Source organism: Arvicola amphibius, chromosome 11 (genome assembly GCF_903992535.2).
Source record: "Arvicola amphibius chromosome 11, mArvAmp1.2, whole genome shotgun sequence".
Lineage (NCBI taxonomy): Eukaryota > Metazoa > Chordata > Mammalia > Rodentia > Cricetidae > Arvicola > Arvicola amphibius.
In genome coordinates this window covers 69,885,209-69,911,321 of record NC_052057.2, presented here as the reverse complement: position 1 = coordinate 69,911,321, position 26,113 = coordinate 69,885,209, and the positions used below count along the sequence as shown (strand labels likewise).

The window sequence follows — 26,113 nt, the reverse complement described above, 5'->3', positions numbered from 1 at the left end:
TGGGGCAACTCTCTCATGTGTATCAAAAAGCAGATTGACCTTACCAACAATTATGTTATTTCTATAGTTTGAAGTTTCTACACGAGTCACACTGTGAATTAAATATGCCAAATGCCATTTAAATAATTGTTTACTAGTTAATTCTCTATATTAAAATAATTAGAGCTTAGAAATACAAACTGAATTATGTACCTGTTGGAAGATTTGGACCACTTCTTTGCAATATCCAAATAAACTTGATAAAAACACTAGAATCATACATATTTTTATTGGAAATGAATTCTGAAACAGAAAGTATTATGAGGAGTTTGAGCAGACAAAATTTATTTGCACCATAATTTTCCACTATTAAATTTTATTTTATATTTGCTTCATTTGTATGCATTGCCCACAATTGTATTAAACTGAAAATTCTCATCATGCCAATCCTTGTCTCATTTAGTAGAGGTAATATACTCGTTTTTAACATCCCCAATATTGCATGTTCAAAGATTGTCAAGTGAATTATAAAGGGACACAGATCTGCAAATCTACATATTTTTTTAAAATGTGGTAAAGTACTCATCATAAAATTTATTGATTTATAGTTTTATTGCATATATTTGTGACTTTATTTAGTGTGCATGTGTGACACATGCATGCATGGACCCATCTCATAGGATGAAGGTAGACATCAGGGGACAATTTGAAGAAGTGGGTTCTCTTTTCCTATTATTTGGGTCCTAGGTATTGAGCTCAGGTCATCAGACTTGACAAAAAGTGCTTTTACCCACTGATCCATCTCACTGCCTCTCCTAATTTGTCACTTTAAAAAATCTACACTTTAAATACTTCTTTACACTATAGAAATATAATTTCTATCATTAAATAATTCATATCATTACATCATCACCACCACTATTTCCAACATTTTCCCATTTTTTTTCATTAAAAGCTTGGACTCATGAGCTAGCTCTTCCTATTTCCGTTTTCTTGCATTCTCCACACAGACAAATTTATGTTATTGTGGAAAAGTTTAAAATTCTCACATTTAACATTTTAGTTAGATACCAATCCATTTGCAAATTCCTCTACTGATCATTTGTTAATATTTTTTCTCAACTCAAAAAATATTTTAGAAGAAATTTAGACCACAAATAAGTTCTATTCATAATAACTGATGTCCTGATATGTCAGCTTTATCTTAGACTTGTTATTTCTAAAGAAAAACACATTTTTACAATCCTTAATTTTAAAATGCTGAAGTTTTGAAATACCAGAGTGTCTACTGTTTCCAAATGATTACTAGTTTCGTTGATTATTCCAGTGGAGTTGAAGGCCATTCCAGGCTTTATTTTGACAACAAGAAAGGTCATAGGTATGAGACCAAGACAATAAGATCCTAGGTTCATCATATGGGCTCTGAATCCATAGGCACACCTACAAAAAATGAATAAGTCATAACTGAGTCATCTCAAATAAAAATATTTACAGATATTTATGGAAAATAGTAACGATCTATTTCAGACATCTATTTTATAAATTCATTGTATTTTACAACCAAAAGCTCTTCTAATTTACGTTCCTCATTTTCAGAGATAGAATCTCGGTTGCTGAGCACATGACAATGTCTCACTAGCTCATAAAATACAAGAGTCTTTCATCCGTTTGTCTTAGCTGCAAATTGAGCCTTTTTGTACTATGACCCTACTGTCTCACTGCTCACTAAACTTCATGACCCAGAGGGTGATTTGTCTCACATTAAAAATCGTACATTCAAAGTGTATTAGAGTTGAAGATAAACAATAATTTTTAATGACAAAAATTATCTTCAATGCTCATTCTTCTTAAATTCTAAAATATAATAATATCTAAAACAACAAAATACAACTACAATAAAATGATTGAGAAGGCTTTGGGTCGAGTCAAGGGTAACAACGTCTTAAGCAGAAGTGCTGGTACCCACCATTTCATGAGTAAATACTCCTTACACACAGGGTGGTTGAGGAGCTCTATGCGGTTATGCTGTACCATGACCTGAACAAGGAAAGAGCAATAAAAACACAGTGGTGTTAAATAACTGAGGATGAGCTGGGCCTTCTGCTTTGTTTTGTTTTTATATTTATAATGTTATTATGGTACCGTGAGTGCAACATTTGCTTGTTTAAAAAATTCTGAGAAGTTCAAACTTTCACAGGAACTAAAAATACACCAGACAGTGGTAGCTCATGCTTTTAATCCCAGCACTTGGGAGGCAGAGGCAAGTGGATCTCTGTGAAATTGAGGCCAGTCTGACCTACAGAGAAAGTTTCAGGACAGCCAAGGTTATACATAGAAACCCTGTCTCAAAAAATGCAAGAGAGAGAGAGAGAGAGAGAGAGAGAGAGAGAGAGAGAGAGAATCACTATTTTTATACAAGTACAGCCACTTGATTTAGTCTGTCCTTTTAATCTCTGTCCCAATAATATGGTATAATTTTATTGATCTGAAATAGGATTAGAGCAGAAATAGAAATTATAGATAAAATGACAAGAGTTTACCCTTATTTTGTCATTGAAGAAATTCAGCCTTGCTTTTTTAGAAGGAATTTCATCAGTAGGGCACATACAAGCAGTTAAAATAATTTATACATTATAAATTTGGGGGGTGTTATTTGTAACTACTAGTATCTATATCAAAATTATTATAATTTAATTATCATAGACCTATATAAAGAAAAATTAATAACCTCTAGGGAACAAGAGAACCTACCAGATCCTCTGTCATTTATGAAAACACTGACATTACCATCGTACACAGACCACACTACTTTGGTGAGCAATAGAGACCTCAGTTAGGAGGATCTTCCTGCCCGATGAACATGTTTACCTAGAAAGGATATCTTAAAGGGCAGATGAATCCTAGAAAAGCCCAGAGTGAAAAAATACAGGCTTGGGCAACAGAAGATGGTAGGTATGGACGTTGAACTATAAAACTGTCTCCCCAGAGCACTTCCATTTCCATCCATCATGTTGCAGTCAATCAATTCAGAGTCCAAGGGGAAAAAAAATCAGTTAATACAAGCACTAAACTTACATTGAGGATCGCAAGAGGCTCATATCTCACATCCTGGACAGGTGTTAATTTTTTGGTCAATGCTAGTGGGCACTGAAGATACTTGAAATTATATTCAATCTGTGGAAGACATAAATTTAAGTATTAGTCTAATAATCAGTCTAGTAAAGATCTTCAACTACTTCTTTTTAAAATGTTTGTTGAGATTTATTTGTTTGTTTTAGATGTATAGGTGTTTAGCCTGTATGTATGTCTGCATAGTGTATACGTGCTTAGTGTCCACAAATTCCAGAAGTGGGATTTGATCCCCAGAACTTGAGTTACAGATGACTGTAAACTACAATGAAGTTGCTGAGAATTGAACCCCAGTCTTCTGGAAAATCAGCCAATGCTTTTAACCACTGAACCATCTGTCTAGTCCCCTGTCACTTCTTTATAAATCAAATATAAAAAGTTAAACATTTGCTGAAAGTCAACTGGTATAACTAGTAGTAATTTCAAATGGAGAAAAGAAAATCAAGTTAATTATGTAATTTACAAAAATAAATAAATTGGAAAGGTATTTTTTTAATTTCTTTACAGAAATAAGAAAAAATGAATTATATGGTTTAGGCTCCCTGTTAATATAAATGATTTGAGTCACCCAAAATCTGGTGGTCTAGATTCTTAATCCTGAGGGAAAAACTGATTGCTTGCCACACTGTCAGAGCCAGTAATAACAAGATATTATAGATAGCTTTACATACGCCTAAGAAGCTCCAGGACAACTGGTCAACCACCCCCGTGAGACATTAGTTTCTTATATATTCACTCTTCCCATAAAATATACAAGTAAGTGTAAACATTGGAAACAACACTAACTGATGGGATTAGAAATAACTAAATATTTGGGGGAAACAGAATGTAAAGAGAATATTCTCTCATAAATAAATAATACAATATGAAGCCAATACTCATCATCTGCTATAAATTGTAGAACTACAATAGCACCACTTTCATATTTCAAGGAATTTTTATAAAATACACTTCAGATTATCATAATAAAATAAACTTACATGGTAGTCCTGACAGGATTTGTCCTCTGTGGAAGGTATCATGCAGAAATCTAAAAGAACCTTTGAGAAAGAAAACCCAGCTGATGTTGGGGGAATAGACTACACACGAGAAAGTACTTTATTTCATCTCTAAAATAATATACAAGCTGGTTCCGTGTTTTCCTTTGCTTTACTAACCTTCTCCAGGAATAACAAGGAATTAGTAGTTTTCTCTTAGTAGCACTGCTGCTCTAGGAAAGGCCACAGTAAGTTAATACCATGAATTTGCTTCCTGTCATTAATATGGTCTTTTTGGTTATATGTTCATCTGGGGTGCAGAAGCCTTATAAACAGGTTTTTCATTGTTGATCTAGCCATAAACTGTTATCTTCATGTTTGAATAGTCACATATATTGAACAATATCTTCCTAGTACAAAAAAAGCAGTTCCATAAGAATAATCATATATGACCACTGCCACTTAACTGAGCATGCGAAAGGAAGAAATGGGGATGCTACATGGGAGAGGCTTCTGCACTCAGAAGTAGCTGGTGTTCAAGCTAGCAATTCCTACTGTCTGAGAAGGCTGTCCTAGGTCTTTTGATTCCTACAGGAAGTCAGGTGCCTGAATCCTTATAACCCAACCCTAACCCTAACCTTAGATATAAATGCTAGAAACAAATGCAAGGTTGAAGAGCTTTCATTCAACTATCAAATACCACTGTATTTCTGCTCTAAATTTGAATTATTTGAAGAAGAAAATCTATTTACCAGACTTTATTATATTACAGGAAATAATTGTTAGGATTATTTTTTCCAAGCAGGCCCTCATTAACTATTTGCTAGTCTTTGAAAATTAGAAACTGCAAAGATAGAACTGCTCCTGCAAGGTTATGGTCCTAAGGGCAAACCCTCCTTTTACACTATGTGTCAAGCACATACCCACAAAGACTTTTGCTTTAGGGAGCTTACTTTCATGCATTCTGGGAGGTATTCCACCATTTCCATGATTGGACATCTATTGCTTGGAGAATAATGGCTGAAAACCTGAAAACACTCATCCCATCTGCAAATAAAACAGAAGAGAAGTGATATGGGATTCCCCTCTGTAAGCCGTGAATACCATTGATTAATAAAGAAACTGTTTGGACCTATAATAAGCAAGGCAGAACTTAACTAGGCAGGGAAAACTAAACTGAATGCTGGAAGAAAGGAGGCAGAGTCAAAGAGAAGCCATGGAGCCGCCATCAGAGACAGACACACTGAAACCTTGCAGGGAGGCCACGAGCCTTGTTGTAAAATATAAAATAATGGAGATGGGTTCATTCTAGATATAAGAGCTAGCTAGCAATATGCTTAAGTAATTAGCCAAGCAGTGATTTAATTAATACAGTTTCTATGTGGTTATTTTGGGAGTCTGGGCAACCGGGAAACAAACAAGTGGAATCCCTTCTACAGAGAAGTACAATAATTAATCACCCTTTTGCTTTGTAGTTGAAACTGAAGATTATATACTTGTAGTGGAAGCCTAACACCAGCTGTATTCTATAGCATCATGTTCACAGACTGACCGCAGTGGAGCCATGTGAGCCCAGATCAGTTCATCTACATCACACTAATCCATTAATGGGGATTAGGAATGTGGGCCACGTTCTGAATGGCTGCTATCATCACTGTTCTGCCTCTTTCTTTAAATGTCTTTTAAAGAAGGCATGTCTTTGTCTTAGTTCCCACCTCCAATTCTGACATGCTAAGAAAGTATTTTCAGAGGTTATTGTGTTAGGTGGAAAAAGTCATGTTCACTTACTTGAATCAGAAACTTTGTATGGCATCCATATTTGACTCATATATGTGTATACATGTGATGTATTGAATTGACTTGAAAAAATACCAAATCTGGAATATAGTAGTGAGGGTAGATTCTGCCATAACATTACAGAGTGTCTGTTTCTTTACAACCATCTAAAGAGATGGGACTGGAAGGTACTTAGTATTCCAAAGAGAAATTAAATCTATAACAAGAAGCAAAGATGAACTCATTATCTCTAAGATAATACCTGAAAGATGAGCTTGATGGTACTACTATCAACACATGAGTAAAATTCAAGTGGAATTATCTGCTCTGTTATCAGAAAAGATGGCTAAGCACTTTGACTCACTGGTGTTTCTCAAGACTCCACAAGCTCCAAAACAGGCTAGATCTGCTGCCTTGAATATGAATTTTTGGTCTCTTTGTGTCCCCAAATGGGTGACAGAAGTTGTCTGAATATTTATTTGTGCTGCCATAGAGATTTTTTGTTTGAAGACTGGAAAAACCACCACCTAACTTCATCATTCAAACTCTTTGTATGTGCCAGAGCAATGGCTCTGTGGTCAAGATCACTGACTGTCCTTCCAGAGGATTTCGGTTTAATTTCCAGCACCCACATGATGCCTTCAATTACCTACAAGTTTAGTTTCAGGGACTAACATGCTCTCCTGACACCTGCAGGCACCATGTACACATGTGGGACATATACACACCCGTAGAAAAAAACATTAAGTAAATAAATATTTGAAAAACAAGAGTAAACTCCTTAGAGAATGATTTACAAAGATATCTATAAAAGGTCACATGTTGTAAAGGGACATTTCATTAAATGCCATTAGTAATCTTAATTATACTTTTCATAGTGTTATTACTTGCATGTATTTGTTTATTGTATTTTTCTGGTGGAACATGCACCATGGAACTGGCTGTGTGCTTATTAGGTTAGAGGACGACTTGTGGAAGTCAGTTCTTTCCTTCTATGTATGTGTTCTAAGGAACAAACTCAGGTAGCCTGGCTGATGGGCAAGCTCCCTATTCCTAGACCTGACTTCATCAGCAACCAGTTCAGGAATTTGTGTTGGTAGGGCAAGTCCAGGAAGGCAAGCCAGAGTTTGCTTGACCTTGGTGCCAAACATTCCCTGTGTGTGGACCCCAGGGTCTCACAAAAGGCTAAGCAGGTAGTATAGGGCTGTCACGTTTGGTTTGTAGAAAGGAAGACTGAGGATGAAGCAAATGCTCCCATCATTAGCGATAACTGAACAATGGGCATTTGCATGTGTTGATTCAGAGCTGAAGCCTGTTCCTTCCCTCTCACTTGTCCTCAGGCCAGGGTGCACTCTGTTACATGGGGATGCGAGTTACAAGGAGACAGGAAGACACACACCTTTGCTACACAAGGATGTGGGTAACAAGGGAGACAGAAGACACACACCTTTGTTACCTCAGGACACAGGTTACAAGGGAGACAGGAAGACACACCTTTTACTCCTGATGGTTGTGAGAACTACTTCCTTCCGCTTATTGTGCAGCGCGATATGAAGAAAGGAGGCGTGCTGCTTATTCAGGAGGATTTCAGCGTTGTAGTTCAGGAGCAGTGCAACAGCCTTGGCATGGCCTTCCCGTGCTGCAAAGTGGAGCGCTGTGTTCTTTCAGACAAAAGCAGAGCACATACGTGGGTTGAGAGTGGTAAAGCCCTTTGGCTGTCCTTGCCTTGTTTCATTGCTGGGTTGCTTAAAAGAACGATCAACAAAGCTCTAACTACTTAATAACAAGCATATCAGTTTAAACCTCATGTTCACAAAAAAGATTTAAACAATGGCTTTATCACCCAAAGACTGTGTATGTGTGTGGGTGTGTGTGCTATTTTATGGTGTTCTGTGTTGCTTCTGTGGTGAGATGATCCTCCAAGGACAAATGAGAAGCTTCTGAAGTAAGGCTCTCATAGTAAACACAGAAGCACTTGCCCCTGAGGACTTAGCACCTATTAGAACTGTAGATTCCAGACTTTGGGGTTCTACAAACTCATTACGAAATCAGAAACTAGCATAATGTTGCCAATCTGTCAATTTCCCATGTAAAAATATTTTTAAAAATAGAAACAGAAATCATGGTGGCCTATCTCAGTCACTTCTTGAGGAAATGCACATTTCAACACTCCCTAAACAAATCAGGAAAAACTGTAGCTTTGTTATCTTGACACAACCTAGGAAAGCATTTCAATCGAAGAACTGTCTAGATCTGGTTGGCCCATAGCCCTGTCTAAGGGGGTGTGTATTGATTGTTGATTGTTGTAGAAGGGTTCAGTCCACTGTGGGTGGCATCATTGGCAGAGGTTCCTAAACTAGAAAAGACAGGAGAAAGCCATATGGGAGCCAGAAAGCCAGGATCCACTCATCTCTATTCTTGGCCGTGTATGCGATACAGCTAGCTGCTTTGAGTTTCTGCCTTGACTCCCTTCTGTGATTGGCTGGAACATGGAACTGTAAGCCTGATACACCCTCTTTTGTGTTTTGTTGGCGTGCTTTATCACAGCAACAGAAATGAAACCAGAACAGAAATCGGCACTAACAGAGATAGGGCTGTCACTGTGATGAACATGATCTCATGATTTTTTTATGGCTTTGAATTATTTTGTTGGAGGATTGTAGGTGATTTTAGAACTTTAGGTTGGAAAAGACATTGAGTGCTCAGAGCTTAAAGGGAAATTCTTGAGTGGGAACTTGGACGTTAAGAATGCTTAAGTGGCCTCCAGATAGTGGAGGCCCAGATCATGATTCAGAGGGAGTTTATTGATAGCAGAGATGGGGGCCATTTGTGTGATGTTTGGCTAAGAATCTGTATGCTGATCATGCTGGAGATAAAGAATCAGCTGTAATTAATAACAGGTCACAGACACCCAGTGAAGCCATCTTGAGAAAATAGGAAAACATTTCCTCAGGTTTTGTACGTGGAAAGTAATACAGTTGTGGTCTGGTGGGGTGAGGGCAGGCAGAACTGGTAGTGAAAACATTGCCCATGGGGGTATGGGGGTCTGAAGATAGGACAAATGAAAGATTGAGGAGATCATGGAGTGGTTGAGGCATGACCCTTTGTAACAGGGTTGGAATCCACCTGGAGAGTCCTCACAAAGCCACTGGTTCAGGTGAACACTCTGCTGCATGGAGAAAGGCATACTGTGGTATATCCACCAAGGCCAGATGCAGATATGAAGCAAGGCTGGCCCAGGCCTAGGACAGAAACTGTGTCCTGTGGACAGCAGAGCTGGAGACGTTTATGATGCCCTTTGGATCTCAAATGTTGGGCAGTGGGATATGAGATTTATGTATCCAACTGGTGGGGTTTGGGTTTACTTAGATGCCATGATCTACTTCTTCCATGGTTTCTATTGCGGTGATGAAACACCATGACCAATGCAGGTTGGAAAAGAAAAGGTTTATTTGACTTATGGTTCCATACCACTGTTGATCACCAAAGGATGTCAGGGCAGGAACTCAAACAGGGTAGGAACTGGGAATCAAGAACTGTTACAGAGGCCATAGAGTAGTGCTGCTTACTGACTTGCTCATCAAAGCTTGCTCAAACTGTTTTCTTATAGAAACCAGGACCAACATCCCAGGAATAGCACTGCCCATAATGGACTGGGCCCTCCCCCATCAACCACTAAGAAAATGTCCTGTAGCTTTATCTGATGTAGGCATTTTCTCAATTGAGTTTTCCTCCTTTTAGATAGCTCTAGCTTGTGTCAAGTATACATAAAACTAGCCAGCACATTTCTCTTTGGACTGATCATGCTTAAGTATGTAATTTATTTTTTACAGAATCCCACACTTAAGAGATTTTGGACTTTTAAAGAGACTTTGAATTTTTAAAGAGTTGGCTTTATAAAGACTGGAAACTTTTTACATTGGATTATATTTTATATATAATATTAACGTGAGAACTTAAATATTAGGAAAGGAAGGCTATTGTTTACAAGTTTGTATGTCAAGTTGACAAGCGGAAGATTATGATGATTTTCAACTTGCCACAGACTAGGGTCAACCTAGCCTGGGAGCAGAGTCTCAATTAAGGAGCACTCTAGATCTGACCAGCCTGTGGGCATTGTCTTGAGTGTTAATTGACTCTGCCCACTGTGGGCTGGAAGAACCTTTCTGAACAGAAAGCGAGCAGCAAAAGCACATTCCTTTCTCCTGGCTCTGTTGTGGATGTGATGTGTAGGTGCTTTGAGTTCTCTTCTCATGTGCCCCGCCCCTGCCCCAGTAGTAGACGGGATGTTTTTATCATAGCAACAGAAAAAGAAAAAAACTCTAGAATAAACCCCAATAAAAATCAGTAAAGTTAATCCTTTCAAATCGCTGTAACTTATATCAGACGCCTCTCTTTAGGAACGAACACCAGGCTCTGCTTTCTTTATTTTTCTGGCTTCCCAGGGAGAGATAAAATTTTAAGGTGAAATCACAGACTCTGTAGATATGAAGGGGAAGCTTCAACTCACACACATTCCCACTCTTCTCTACATCTATTCTCCTTTACTTATTCCTCACTCCATGAGACGACTTTTTTTAAAAAATTCAACAAAAGACTAAGAGCAGAATGAGGAATGGCAAGAGGATAATGAAGAATGCTTTCTAGCAAGCATGGAAGTTTGTTTCATGTCAAGATTTACTTGGTCAGAAGATCTAGTACCTACCCCTTCTTCATCTAGTCGATCGGTACACTTCAGGTTAGTATCAAGGATGACCTTCATGGTCTGAGTGTACCCACCCATGGAGGCGTGATGCAAAGCCGTCCAGCCATTGTGGTCACTGTTAAAGAGGTAAGAAAAGACATGCAAACACACTGACAGATCAAATGTGGAAAGTGAGGCCTCTAAGCTGGCTGTAGCCTGAGCCGATGGCCAGGCATGAGATGTAACAACTCAGTGTTTCATGTTTGTTTATGAGGGGCTTCATGCATAGCAGTCTTGTCTCCATGAACATTGTATCAGGAGAGTTTCCATAATAGGTGCGTTGTCCTTACAGTTGCCAGTGATTGCACTCTTGTAAGATGGTTAATGTGGTTTCTAAGTATTCCATTCTACATTCTTTGGTGTTGTCAAAGGCATTTATCCCCTTTCTCCAGAAATTAAAGACGCAAATCTAATGGAAGCTTGTCAGATTGGGGATACTTTACAAACTACAGTACAGGAAGGAAATTGCACAAGTTAATTTTGTTACTGGTTGATAATTGCTCAGGTTATGAGAGCCACCTTGCTATTTCAGTAGTACTATAATTAAACAGTAACTATGGAGCTGGATCTGCATGTGTTTCTTTTGCAGGTCGGATGTTCTGTGTCCCTTAGAAGCAGGAAGAGGGGCAAAGCACTCAGATCAAAACTGTCATTCATGTTACAGTAGACTGATGAAGAACCTGGCTCATGGACATGAGCCTAAAAACCTGCTTGCTCTCTGCCTCTTCAGGGGAGCTTGAAGATAGCTCGTTGTACCTGGAGAAGCGTCTCTAGGGTTTTTTTTTTCTTTTTACGAAGATGGTATTCAATTACTATACATGGTTTATTGTTTCTTCTTTTAACTTGGCTTTGTTAATCTTGTTAACTCCCCTTAAGTATAAGAGAGTTCAGTTCAGGTTGAATGTTGCCCATGGCCACTTTTTTGCATCTCTCATTTATTAGACTGAAGGAAAAACCTTTGTTCCTGGATGGTTCTGTATTTGTATGTGTGCACATCTACACATACATGTACTCAAACACACAAGTGTAGCTCTGTATTTGTGATTTGTACAAGAAGATGAAAGAATAATGACATAGAATACAAAAAATATTTCAAAGGTCCAAAGCCACTTATTCTGTGACAACAAGGTCATAAATCTATACACTTAATTTGGCATTTGAGAATTATATTGAAAACCATTTTGGTGCTTCAGAAATTATGTATGTTTTGAAAGATTAAATGAGATATTTAGTTTTTATGTATAGGTGGCTAAAGTCTCATGCCCTACTTTAAAATATTACAGAAAACAGTCTAAAATGCCTAGATTTAAAACATACACCATTCCACGCACTCCTGCCTCACCTGAGGAACAATGCACCTTTCTTCAAAAGAAGCTGAACGACTTTATCGTGTCCATTCTTTGCTGCCAGATGAAGAGGGGTCATCCCATGGAGATCCCCTTCATTCAAAAGCCTTGTGTCACTTATGTCTTGTAGAAGCCTCTGACATGTGTTGATGCGTCCATAGCTTGAAAAGGTCAGGTGCATATGCATGAGACAAAACGTAAGACAGATGCAGATACACTCATGTTTTGGGAGTCTGATCCTCACCTGGCTGCAAAATGCAGGGGCGATTTCTTATCTTTGCTTTTGGAGTGAATGGACACGTTGAACCCGAGGAGGTTATTGACAGAGACTGGGACGCCCTGCCTGCACGCATAGTGGAGAGGCGTACACCCATCATTGTCTTCGTCCATCACCAGCTCCTTAATATGTTGCATCTGTGGGAAGAGAAGCACTTTCATAGAACTGCCATCATGATCCTAGGGTAGGCTTCGATCTACTCTGTAGCACAGCAGCTTCTAATCTATTCAGAGAAGGTAAATCTACAAACCATGTAAAGAGCAGCTAGAGGAAAGTAAATATGGATGAGGTTTTGTGCTTTCCTTCTATCGTGTCACGTCAGGGTTTGGAGAGACCCTGCACTTAGGGAAAATGCATTCTCCAAACTATGTGACCTGGGTCCCCTCGGCTTCTCCTTTCACTGTTTCCATAAATGACACTTAAGAACCTAAGATGTTATGTTAAGCAAAACAAAACAGATGGAGGTCTTGAAATTGGTTTTTACTTAATTTCAAAAAATAGATTAAATGAGAATATAAAAGGCAATTAGTAAGTTAGTCTATGTCATAAACATTTACTTTGGTTTTAAAAGCTGAAGCTCATTGGCATTTTGACTCTTTATTAAACACACTAACAACATGAAAAACTACTTATTCTGTGAAATACGATGCATCACATGCACTTAATAGTAAAGTAGCAAATATGAACTGGCTCACTAAGCATGGTCCTGCCATCAGACTCAAATGTGTTGAGGACTGTTCTTAATTGATGGCAGAACATTACTGATTCATCTTTATGCTTGGTTTCTCTGCTCATGGGCAATTACAGAAATGTGTCAGTGAAGAAAATGACTGATTATCCATTGGTCCCAGTTATAGATCAGAGTACAAAACCCCTGCAACTTTCAAATCTCAGTTTGGATTATCTTAACAACTAATTATCACCATCCCCACTTCTATAATGGAAATAAAGTTTCTTTATTTGAAAGCAGTTTCAGAATTCTTAGAATTCACTCTCATATAAATGGCAGCAAAATTAGTTCACTCTTTTTATAAGATTATTTATTTATTATGTATGCAATCTTCTCCTTACACACTAGAAGAGGGCAGTGGATCTCATTATAGATGGTTGTGAGCCATCACGTAGTTGCTGGGACTTGAACTCAGGACCTCTGGAAGAGCAGCCAGTGCTCTTAATCTCTCTGCCATCTCTCCAGCTTCCCAGTTTACTCTTTATTGAACACAACTCAGTTTACAAAAACTCATGGATATACAATACCTGCATAAACTCTGGCCGTAAATTTTTTAGTCCATAAGGCTGTTGTACAGTCAAATGTAAAAAGTTACGCCCCAGATGGTCTTTTATGTCTACTTTGGCACCTGGATAAAAGCACAGCAAGAAATGTAAAATTTGTTCCTGTGTTCATAATGTAGCCTTTGGTGGGCTTTCAACTTTCCAAGTCTTTAACATAGAGGCAACTACACTTAGGTGGAAGAAATGAACATGTTTCAAAAACAAGTTTACTTTATGATGTATGGGTTTGTGTGTGAGTAAAGGGGTGAAAAATCTGATACTTGACATTTCTATGTGAATCCTTATGTTTTAAATATAAAATAAGAATATGGAGTGATAAAGAAAGGAGACGCTATGGACAGCCCCTTCTGTTCCCATAGCCCAGGCTTGTCTGCAGTGGGGACAGGGACATCAGTTATACATACATCTGCGGTGACAGAAAGCTACAAACTCCTGGTGCTTATTAGCTGTCTGATACACACTACACATAACTGCTATGAACTATCCTTTCAATATTTTTTACTGGACTGAGCACTCTTCTAGGCATGAACTGTATTCTATTAACATTTCTGTGTATAGAATATGTCCCTGTGTCTGGCAGGAGACAGATGTTTGACAAATGTTTATCTAAGGAAACTGGCTTGCTTCCGGCTGGTACCTTTAGAGAGGAGCAAATTCACAATGTTCCAAGATGCAGATGCAGTTGCTAAAATAAGTGGAGAGCGTCCTTCAGAATCAGTGCTGTTGATGTCTGCTCCCTAAAACAAAGCAAGTCACTCAACGAGATTAGACAAAATAGCAGCTGCCTCTGCAATGCCTAACGAATGGAGAGTATCGGTATTACTCCAGCACTCGATCTAAAGACTAATCATAGGATTCCATGACATTTTCCTAAAACTCAAATAATATTAGAAATCAAGACAGTCTCATAATTTCAACAACGAAGTTATTTTCCCATGTTAGGCTCTTGATTAACATCTGTCAATAGATCAATTACTACTCAAGTTCTTAAAAACAAAAGTCTCTCACCTAAAACACTATTTTAGTTCCTAACAAACATCATTTTTAAATGTCTCTAATTTTGAGTTTTTCCACACTTATTTCTAGTGTAATTTTTAAATCATTAATAAGGAATCACACACTTAAAAATACTTACTTTATTTGAAATAGATAAACCGAGACAAGTGAATTGAAATCATGAAGGTAAGAATTTAGCCAAACAGACTTATAAAAATTTACATTTAAAAATTACTTTCATTATTTTTCTGTGTTATGAGACTATATCTCATATGATAAGAAACAAAATGTCTTAAAATTTCTACAGAGCAAATTCTCTCCTTTGGGCAGAGTAGTAAAATCAGCATAAGCTGCCTTGCTTGAGTCTGTCCTTTCTCTTTGCTCTTGCAGAGCACGGGGCCAATAGCAGCAGCCCCCTCATGGGAAGGTAATAGCAGTGAGTGAGGGTCAGCCATGACTCTCCTGCCAGGACTTTTGCAAGAAGCACACATGATACAAAAACATGGTGTCTAGTGACGCTCCTCCAAAGCTTGCTATGTAAATATCACAACTTCAGTAGCTACTGCTAGCTCCATAAGAAAGGCCAAATGCTACGAGCGAAGCTTTGTTGGATGTCCATCTTATGGAGATAATAAGCTATCACACAACCAATCAAGTGCAGCCTTGTAAAAATGCCAGTCAGGGGGAGCCAGCCAAGTTGGCTTCTCCAAGTGAAGAGTATCACATGCTTTCGTTGGCAGAGTTTCTTCAGCATAGTTTTTAACTTCATGGTTTTTCATGGTTTGGAAGATGATGCTGAGAAAGTGGGACTAAGAGCTTATATTGGAAGATGAAAGTAACATCGATGCCCTGCCCTCTATCTCTCCCAAGAGAGCAGTATTATAAAGACTCAACTGACTTGTCTGCACCCAATGTCCTCAGAGGACCCATCCACAGCCCTCCAAGGGGCTTTCTTGGCAACAGACCCATGATGCTAAGCACAAAAAATTGAAAAGGACATCAAAATATACACCCCGGTTCTTTTAACTCCATAGGCCGACTACTGTGCATCCACAGGAAGCACACCCTTGCAAATGTGTCAGTCAGTCCTCTGAAAACTTTGGCTGCCAAACAACTGCCCATAATTTCTTTGTACTTCCTTTCAGCAAACCTTTAACTCCTGCCCCACATACTTTTTTTTCTTAATATAAATTGCAATTATTTAGAAAAATTCTTATGGTCATGATTTAAAATTGCACTTCAAAAATTTTATCATACTTGAGTTTGAGTCTAAGATTAAAATAATTTTAATTTTCATAAATATATCTATTAAATTTGAAGTACACACGAAGAACTGCGGTTTCTTTTAGAAGACCCATGTTATATATTTAAATGACATTTTCAGTGTAGCTAGTAGTTTCAGAAAACTAGGCCCGCCAGTTGAATAATTACCACTGAAATTAAGTAGTCTGCCAGGTCATGGTGATCAAACAATGAGGCTCTGGAAAAAAAAATTAAGATTCTATTGAAATAAATGGGAGAACTAAAGCTGCTTCATTCAGAAATAAGTTTAATGGTACACTGAATAACACAATGTTATATTAAAGAATTCAGATTCTGAGTGTCAGAATGAGGAAAAAGCACAAAAATCACTCTCTCATTTTTTAATGAGCTGTCTCCCTATAAAATCTTCATTCTGAAGTGAGTAGCACCATCTACCTTTTAACTGAGATGAAAGAACTGGTGGACATTGCTGTGATTGTAGGTATCACGTAAGATGTGCCTAAACTGTATCTGTAGCACTCAGAAGGTCTGCGGGGAGGGGGGATGAGCGGGGCTCCTTTTCAGCAAAGCCAATACATACATACATAATTTATGTACATACCTAAATTTCAGAACACACTTAGTGTTACCTAAAGTTCACAAGATATAGCATGGAGGCCCCATTTTCCTAATATGATTGTTTCTTTGGCATATTTGTGTTCTAAACTATGTTATGGGAGGTCACTGGGTGTCCAATAACTGAACCTTAGAATCAAAGAATTCTAAACAATGTCTGAACGCACTCCAGTGGTTCTAATAGACTCTGGGCTCTCAGAATCAGCCCTGGGAACTCCTAAGCTCTTGTGTGTTTCTTATGTGCAGCAATTTTTTGCTTCTTTTATTTATTTTATTACATTTATCTATTTATTTATTTGTGTGTGTATACAAGTGTGTGTATGTGTGTGTGTGTTATATTGCACATGTAGAGGTCAGAAGACAATTTGCATGAGTCATTTCTCTTCTTCCACACACATCCTATGGTTAAGCTCAGGACATCCTTCTTGATGGCAAGTACCTTCTACTGAGATCTCTTGCTAGCCCTACGTTTTTGGTTTTAAGGTTTTTATTGGACTCTTCTGTATTGGCACTCCTGAAGTCTTGCTCATTCATTTTCTATAATCTTCTTTTGTCATCATATAATCTATCATTCATTTTTTTCAAATGTTTGAAGAACTGAAATATTTTGATTGTCATTCTTTCAATCTGGCTCTGTACTTTATATGTCATAGAAAGTAAATAAATCTTTTGCTAGTTTGGAGATCTGCTGTTTTGTTTTGCTTTTTAAATATTTCCCCCTTATATTTTGGAATTTTAATTTTCTAATTCATCCTATGCGAGACCCTGCCTGCATATCCGATCCAGGCTAGTGGTCTTGCTCATCTGGATATTATCACTGCTTCCCACTTCCCAGTTCAGAAGTACATCTTATTTTGCTGGCTTGCTATTCTTATCCGGAGAGATGATGCAGCTTTCCTGCTCCAGTTTACTGTCTCTCTTCTGTCACTCCAGGCTTCTACTTAATCATAGTTATAGACGAGAAGAGGGAAAGAGATGGGTACAGAGAAACAATGCTATCAATTACAAAAGGAATATTTAATCCTTGTCTTCCCAATGGGATCGAATCCCAACCTACACTTCCTGTTTCCCTGCCCAGCACCCAGGAATCCTCCACCACCGAAACAGTTCTCTTTATTTGGAACCTTGGTTAGAGAATTTCCTATAGATGCTTCACATTTATGTCTACTTGTGGGTGAAGGCAGAAGAGATCAGAGGAGAAACAAAGGGAGAGGCTGCATGGATCTGCTCCCTGCTCATCACTGAGACCACAGCAGAACACACCTGAATAACTGAGTTTAGAAACGGCTTAGATAATCTCACGTGTGGGCTTCTTTAGCCCTTCCTAGAGGATCAACAACTGACCCAGAGTATGTACCTGCACTTCTGTAAAGCTCTGTTTCCCATCTTACTTCGATTCCTGCCGGACATTAGGGATCCTAGTTGCAACCCATCATTGCAATAAATTCTCCTCTGACCTGTGTCCCTTTCATGTTTGACTTCAAGCCTGACTCATTTGAAAGGCATATAGCTACTGCAGCTTGATTGCATCTTAATATCATCATGTGTCCTTTACACTTTTGTTTACCAGTAAAGTGAATTGCGGAATCTTGTTTTATGATTCATCCTGTTGATGTCATTTGGCTCGTGAATTTCATCTATTACTCAAGTTTTTACTGTTAGGCATAATTTTCCACCTGACATTTTGGTAATTGTCCTTTGATTTGTATGTTTTTAGAAATGCCAAAATTCATTCATTTTTGCCTCTATTAATTTATTCACTATTGGGATCTTCTCACTTTCTGATGTGTGTGATTCTTTATCTTCCATGTATAGGTTTTGTTTATGGGTATGGTTTTATGATAACAGTTATCTTTTTTTTTTTCTAGCCATTGCAAAAGTATTGCTTACAGGTTTGTTGAAAAATTCCTTTGCTTTCTTGTCATTTGAGATGAATGATTCAACTTTAGAGCGTTAACTACCATACTGGCTAATTTTTTTTCAGCAATATATATTTAACATGTGAAAGGCTACTTGCCTGTGAAGCAAAGTCTCCTGATTGCCATCGACTGCATTCACAATATCACGGCTTCCAGTATAAGATGAGATCATGAGTTTAACGATGTCAGTGGCCCCTTGGGTGGCAGCAAAATGGAGGGCCATGCATTTGCCGTTCTATAAACAAGATTGATGTCAGCATTAGTTTAGATCCCAGGGTAAGGACCTAAAACAAGTAAATTCAGCAGTAAGTTTATTCTTCCCAGATCTAGGATGTCAGAAGGTGATGAACTGCGTCATTTGATTTACTGAAAATCATGAGCATGGAGACTTTTCTTAGCAACCGAGTGTTCTTGGCACACACTCCCATCACCATTACTTAAATACCATTCTCTGCTCAAGGAATATGAGTCCCTTTCATTTCTGTGGCTACTGCAGCAGCTGAATGAAATGACTTCATACAAATAGCGTCATTTCTATTTCCAAGAATTTGGAAGCAATAGGAAGAAGCTTCATGTGATTAATAACCAAGTTCTGCGTCCTTTAGGAAGAAAAGGCCCTTACGGTAACTGACTCAGAACACTCGAGGGAAAAGTCCCTGTAGTCTACGCTTATCATCAGGTCAGGATCCAGACTCAGTCACACCTCTTACATACATATCCTTAGAAGTGAATTAGGTGACCCTTGGTTAAAAGATGCAGACAAGAACATGAATGGGCGTCAGGGCTTTTGGCTGGGAATATTGCTGCTGCTATTATTGAGGTTAGGCCTTACTACAGCTCGTGCAGTTAAGAAGGGTGAGCTATTACCGCATCTGCTTTGTCATTTGCTTTGGAGTGTTGACGTTTGTAAAGTTCTGGAATATTATACTCAGAATGGACAGAGGAACAAAATTTCTTTGTGCTATATGTATTCCCAATCTTGCCCGAGTATAAAGGAGCCACAAAACATGTGGGAAATACTAGATGGGAATTCTCAAGTCATGGCGCCACACAGATGGAACACTGGCCTCTATCATGTCGATGTGTGCGCCGTTGTCCAGGCACATCTGAATCATGTCCAGATCACCGCTTTGAACTGCGAGGTGGAGCGGGCTGACTTTCTTATGATTCACGAAGTTGATGTGAGTCGCCCTGCTGTAGCCGCACTTTTCGCCTTTAGAAGAAAACACCATTTAAGATGAATAATGAAAAAATAGAATTCTGAAGACCGGACATTTAGAACTATATAAAGACCCACGTAGAAAGTCAATCCTTTTTCAGATGACGGTATAAAGGTTTCTTTACTATGGAGAATATAAAAAACATCAACTCACCATACGTTAGTATTAATTCCATGCATTTTTTGGCACCCGAAAATGCAGCCTGGTGGACAGGGTAGTCTCCCCATTTATTGGATTTACACAGTTTAGCTTCTTTTTCTAACTGGAGGTAAAGGAGGAAAAAAAAAATCAGGGACACTAATTCAGTGACAGAGATAGGCCGGACGTTCTGTGCTCCTAGCAGGCCATTCCAGCTAGCAGAGCCTGTGGGAGACGACGCAGAAAGCTCTGTAGACACGCAGTCTGGGCAAGAATACAATACAGAACCGGGTAAAACTACAATAGACACACCTTATGTCTTAAAAAGATGAAGATACACATGCACAAAAATATCAGTCTTAATCTCCTAACAAGTTCAAGATACATTTTTTCCATTTTATGTGAAATATTTAATTTTTAAAACGCAGGTTATTTGAGTCCTAGAGATATTTTCCATTGTAAAATAGCTGCTTGTGGCCAGCAGAAGTACCTAGAGTGATGAGTAAGGGCGGTTTAGATGCCATCACTTATGGGAAAGTCTGAAGCATGATGACCCACTATGTTAAAATTTCAAAGACTGGAATACTCTATATGCCTTCACTTCCTACAGTGTTTTGTTGCTCTAAGTTGTTAGTACCCAATATTCAAATAAAAGCAAAATAGGAACACATATTTGCATATGTACGTATCAGGACATATTTGCATATCCTTTTAGTTCTGAATAGCAGGTAAGTAACTCAGAAACAGTTGAAAAAGCTAATTTGGTGAAATTCCTGTAATGCCGTCAACAGGGGCACTGCCCTGGACAGAAACCATCCCCCAGACAGGTATCTTCAGTATCTTGGTGTGACTTTACAGAGAGATGCCTGACTTTCTGGATTCAGGCTTTGGAGAAACCATGGCAACAGTGCCATAGAATGGAAATGCAGTGCTTTTCCTCTGCTTCCACCTTAGGAGTCAAATAACTCTATAACTGACTGTATTAATTTTTTTCTCTTTGAACACTTAAAAGCTCAAAATCAAATGGTTTAATTTTTAACAATTTATGTATATGGATGTTTTTATTTATACGAATGTCTGTAAACAATGTGTGTGCCTGATACACACGGACTAGAAGGGGTGTTAGATCTCCTGTGGTTACAGAAGATTGTAATCCACTTTGTGGGTGTGGCAGCCAAACCCGAGTTCCCTGGAAGAAGAGCCAGGGCTCTTACCACTGAGTCATCTCTTCAACCCCATGATCAAACGTCTCTAGTGTCATGCAGGTTGCCGTATTTTGGTTTTATATTCTAGCCCTACTACCAGATCCATCTTAATCCCTGCCTAGATTTTCTTTATACCTTGATTTTTCTGTTTATTTTTTCATGCTCTGTTTTTAGTCTTCTATGTACAATCTAGGGTTTGCACTGGACCCTAGAGCTGTATCCACATAAAAAGTAGTGAGATCTAAATTCTTTAGACCTGCCTTCTATGTTTTCTATTCTGCTAAGCACATACCGGGAAACGCTTCTTAAATAACAGTTTATGACCAGTTTACAGAAAGAAAGCCACAGGGTGTGATAGATTTACCAACCAAAATCTGCAAGGCTTCACTGTTGTCTTTGGCACATGTAGACATCAACGCTGTGTTTCCATTCTCTCCTTCTAAGTTGATGTTAGTGGTGCTGTGCTCCGTCAAGACCTGTACAAGAGGAAAATAACACTGTTAAAGAGCCAGACAGCTAGCTTTCAAATAGGATCACATCCCTCCATAGACATGACTGCCCAACACCATGTCTGACTCGTCTTTTCCAATTCCTCTTCCACAAAATTCATAATATATAGAATACTATGTTAAAATTCGAAATAATCTTTTTCTTCCAGTTTTGGTAACTAAGCCTAGTTGTTCATGCTTGTTGGACAATGTTCAACTACTGAGTCATTTCCCCCAGCCTTAATTGTGGATTTATTTTCAAGATTGAGACAGGGATTGCCCATGATTGTCTTTACTTTGCAGTGTTAGGCAAAGTTAGGCAAAGGCTTGAATTTCCTACCATTCTTCATTAACCCCTGGACCGCTGGATGGCAAACCCATGTTGTTGGCCTAGCAGTTAAATTGGATTTGGTATTGTTGTTGGTTTACGTGTTAAAGCTGTTAAACCAGCTGTTCCCTAAAATCTCTACTTCTTCAAAACCATCAGCTTCCTATCAGAACTCCTTTCTGACAGGGTGTACTCCAACGTGACCCTCAGCAGATGAATTAGCTAACCAAAGAGTCCATAGGAGAAAGCTTGAGCTGCGGTTTGGTGAATAAGAACAAACAGGGAGCTCTTTTTAGGTGAAGAGAAAATAGAAGCGAAGGATCTCTCCACAGATTTCAGGCACCGTCAGGGGCTGTTCTTCAAATCCAGTTTCACATGCAAAGGAACCCACCAAGGTCTGCTAGCAGCATCCTCCCCATCCTTGCCCTCACGTTTGCAGACCACATATCCGCAGCATGTAATTACTATACCGTCATAAGCATAATCTTTCAAAGGTTGAGTTAAATTCTAGGAGGCAGTAGTCACAGAGAGAACAACCTAACTATGTACCTTCTCCCGTTCAGTCATGACCAGACATGTGTAGAGAAGCTCTACAGGACTCTCCCGGGTCCTTTGATAAGAAGGAAGAAAATCTAAGAAAAGGCTTAAGCTACTGAGACAAATTAAGCCCCAAGGACAAAGACCATAAAGAAATAAGGCAATGTCCAAGCCTCTTGGTGAATGGTCCCTAAGAATACTGCCTATGGAAGAACTCAAGTTGATTCATAGATGATGGTTTTGGTTTTTTAAAACTTCTTTACTTTATAGATAATGGTGGATGTTCTAGGGGAAAGCTGGTAGAGCAAACAGCGAAAAAGCCTTTTGGACTGGGAAAGGTTGCATAGGTTAGGCTAGACCATAGGCAAGGCTAGAGAAGGTAGGCTGGGGACAGCATTACTGTCTATGAGCAAATCTTCTCCTCTTCCTCCTATTGTCACGATATAGGCAGATAAGAACACTCTAATGTGTGGTTATGGTTGGGAAAACAAAGGCCGTCTAAGGCAGAAACGACCCCACTCTCTAGCTCTCTTGATTTTGTATTGTTCAGGACAACTAGTTTTTGCTGTTTTGTTTTGTTTTATCTATACACTGACTTCACAAATTAGCTGTGGGCTTTGTTTCTGAACTTTTATTTCTACAACTGGTCTGAGGAGTTTCCTCATTAACAGTAGTTTCTCAACAACTACCTGCCTTCAAACTCCCAAAACACACTTTGAAAGACAAGACAAATGAAGCTAATGACCATGGAAATGATTCATGGAAAGAGTCTTCAGGGAATGCACCAGCGCTCTGTGAGAAAATAGAAGGCACCACCGGGCGGGCCCTGCAGCTACTAATAATGGGAGCAGCATCTGGCTTTTGGCTGATGCAAGCATGAGGAAGAAGGCAAAGAGCTGTTTCCATGGACATTTTCCAGCCCCTTCTCAGGGGTCCTGCCCAGTCTTCACAATAACCAATGCTTCAGCCACCTCCTCTGCTCATTCATTTTTCTATTTCACTCAAATAATCACCATTTATCAGGACAGTGTCAAGAATTACAATTTTGTTCAGACAAATAAGACATTGTCGTTCCTTCAGAAATAACTAGCCGGCTGGGAAACAGGCACACCAACATTTAATGATACTGTCATGTCACAAAAAATTAAGGTAGGACTTCAAAACCAAATCACAGTGGGCATGATGAAAGGGACTCCCCTTCACTCCACGCGCTAGACTTCAGACCTTGCCAAGAGCTGAGAAAGCTCTATGATAGAGGAGCCTTGGACTCTCTTTCGTGGTTTATTAACAATTGGCTTGGGCATAGGTTAGCACGTTAGCTAGAAACATCACTTCAGTGATGTTTCTGTCCACAGAAACATCTATTGCTAAGTTCCAAACAGCCTAACTTCAAAACCACCTTCTAGAACAGTGGTTCTCAACTTTTCCCTTTAATATAGTCCCTCGTGTTGCGGTGCCCCCAACCATAAAATGATTTGGTTGCTACTTCATAATTGTGATTTTGCTACTGTTGTGAATCATAATGTAAATCTCTGATATGCAGGATATCTGATATGTGACCTCACAAAGGGGCTCCAACCTGATAACAACTTTTCTAGAACATAACCGATCTGTTTATAACATTCCTGTTTGAGGAGGCAGATTGGCTTTCCAATGCACCTGCGAATCTATGAAGTATAATCGAAAAGTGATGGGCTTAATCCTACCCAAGTAGTCATCAGGGATTCCTCTAATTCATGCAACTAAAGTCTTGATAATCAAAAATTTCCACCTACGATCTCTGTACGTGTTGCTGACCTGTCTTTTACAGACTGTTTGTCTAACAAAACTGGCATGTCCTAGCTATGAGTCCTGCCTTCGCTCAGTCTCCAGTCATCCTTTGCATTTCAGTCAGGGAATAAAAGAGACCCAAACAGCCAAGCCTAGACCTGGAGTTGTGCAATTGCAGGCAAGTTATTGAATTCTCTCTGAGCCTCTTACTCAGCTATGGAATAGAGATACTAATAGTCTTAACTTATACTTTTTAATGAGAAGTTAAAGCTCTTTTTTTAAATGTCTCATAAACGTAAACTCAAGCAAAGCTGAACTATGACCGCTATGAGCACCGTTCTCCGTTCTCCCCCACTCACTCCTGTCACCGTCACCATTCTCCTCCCTATGGCCGTCATCATCAGCACAGCGTCTCCATTAGGATTCTCCGTCTCCTCCTCCTCACCGTCATTGGTGAGAAATAGCATCATTGTTGTTATGTTCCATTTGCCATTGCATGACACTCGAAGTTGGTTATTCTGAAACAAGTCAGATCAGCCCTCCTCCCAGTTGGCCAGTAGCCTCACCTTGATCATTTCGTTGTACGTGTACTGCACGGCTATGTGAAGGGGTGCCATCATGGTGTTGTTTCGGAGGTTTGGATTGGCTCCTTGACTAAGAAGAAACTTCACACTTTCGACTTGGTTTTTTTCTGCAGCCCAGTGTAGTGGGGTATTTCCACAACTATCCATTATATTCAGTACTAAAGAAATAACAAAATAGGCATCAGATTGTGTTTGGAATGTTTTTTTAACACCTCCCGGGTAACTACCCACTTCAAAACTCACTGTTGAGTGTTTATAAAACCAGCTACATTGTCTTGAAATGTAGAAATAGGATATAGTTTTAATTCTCAAAATTATCCAATGGACACTGTTGGAGAATATATGAAAGTTTGTACAGATATTACAAATTGGGTTTAATTTTTATGTAATAATTATAAAAACAGATTCTCGTATTGCTAAATTCTTATCTGTATATTGGTTTTATAACTGTAACAAAATTCTGAAATTATATCAGAGCATATCCTAACTAGGTGCCATGTGACTATGATTTCAATCAAGTTTACAATTGTCCCAAAGATGTCCCCAAGACAAATAGGCAAAAAGATGGAGATGCTGAAACCTAGAGGAACTGAAAGAAGCACACTGCTACTAAGGAATTATATAAATCACCCAACTATGTCAGCCAAGCTTGGTAAAGCATATAAGCATATATCCAAATATATATCTGTAAGTATAGAAACACACATTCCTTACAAAGCTGTGGGGAGAATAATATTGGGTCATGTCTATAAATATCTTAGAGTGTGTGGCCTATGGCAAGGATTTCAAATATATTCATGAGAAGAGTGGCAGGTTGTTACTAAACTGCCGAGCTAGCTTTTGAGCCCCTAGTGGTGGACACACTTTCCATGTCTTTGTACAGGTAGACACGTGGTGTGACTCGCCTTGTGAACGCCGTGTGAGAATAGACTGTTCCTCATCCTGCATTGCCCCGTGACTGTGATAAAGTAGTCATGGTGGTATAACAGTAAGTATGAAGAAACGAAAGGTGCTCACTCATGAATCGAACTTGGTAACAATCAACAGCAGTAGGAACCACGAGGCAGCCAAGTTTCCTATTTCTCTCTTCTAAAATTTCCTTTCTCTATTCCTTTCATTCATCTGAGTTTTTAATTCTCAACCCACTCCTCCCCCAATACACCTTAGACTCCCACTCTGCTTAAGCAGGACAATTTTTTTTCAGCACCAAACAGTTAAACAGCTTCATTCGCCAATACACAACTTGGAAGAGATTTTAGCTTGACTCCTTTTCACAGTTTATTTTCCTGTAACCATGGGGGCTTTCTAAAGCAGGACTTTCCTGTGACCGCCTTTCTACTTGATGTCTTTGTCACAACTGATCTCCCAAACTTATCATCTGGGTGACTTTCTCTCCTGCCTGTGTCCCACCACCCTCTTGTCCACTCTGCTCTACCTCTGCCATTGGTCTCCTTGTCAGTCCCCCTAGCTACCTCTTATTCACAATTCCTGGTCCTAAACGATGTCCATGTATGTCCTCAATCTCATCA

General features: G+C 38.9%; 1 protein-coding gene across 1 annotated transcript in view; it reads right to left on the bottom strand.

The window, feature by feature from the left end:
• Trpa1 (transient receptor potential cation channel subfamily A member 1) overlaps window positions 1-26,113 on the bottom strand; it is a 42,789-nt gene that overhangs the window by 10,876 nt on the left and 5,800 nt on the right. Inside the window, exons 3-20 of the mRNA XM_038347110.1 lie at window positions 24,567-24,742; window positions 21,246-21,353; window positions 19,688-19,796; window positions 19,382-19,527; window positions 18,413-18,549; window positions 15,949-15,997; window positions 14,159-14,258; window positions 13,486-13,586; window positions 12,196-12,365; window positions 11,948-12,112; window positions 10,567-10,681; window positions 7,356-7,522; window positions 5,039-5,132; window positions 4,089-4,148; window positions 3,055-3,153; window positions 1,946-2,016; window positions 1,257-1,419; window positions 193-282 (exon numbers count right to left, since the gene is read on the bottom strand). Coding sequence (XP_038203038.1) covers window positions 193-282; window positions 1,257-1,419; window positions 1,946-2,016; window positions 3,055-3,153; window positions 4,089-4,148; window positions 5,039-5,132; window positions 7,356-7,522; window positions 10,567-10,681; window positions 11,948-12,112; window positions 12,196-12,365; window positions 13,486-13,586; window positions 14,159-14,258; window positions 15,949-15,997; window positions 18,413-18,549; window positions 19,382-19,527; window positions 19,688-19,796; window positions 21,246-21,353; window positions 24,567-24,742 — 2,120 coding nt within the window. The remainder of the gene's footprint in view (window positions 1-192; window positions 283-1,256; window positions 1,420-1,945; window positions 2,017-3,054; window positions 3,154-4,088; window positions 4,149-5,038; window positions 5,133-7,355; window positions 7,523-10,566; window positions 10,682-11,947; window positions 12,113-12,195; window positions 12,366-13,485; window positions 13,587-14,158; window positions 14,259-15,948; window positions 15,998-18,412; window positions 18,550-19,381; window positions 19,528-19,687; window positions 19,797-21,245; window positions 21,354-24,566; window positions 24,743-26,113) is intronic.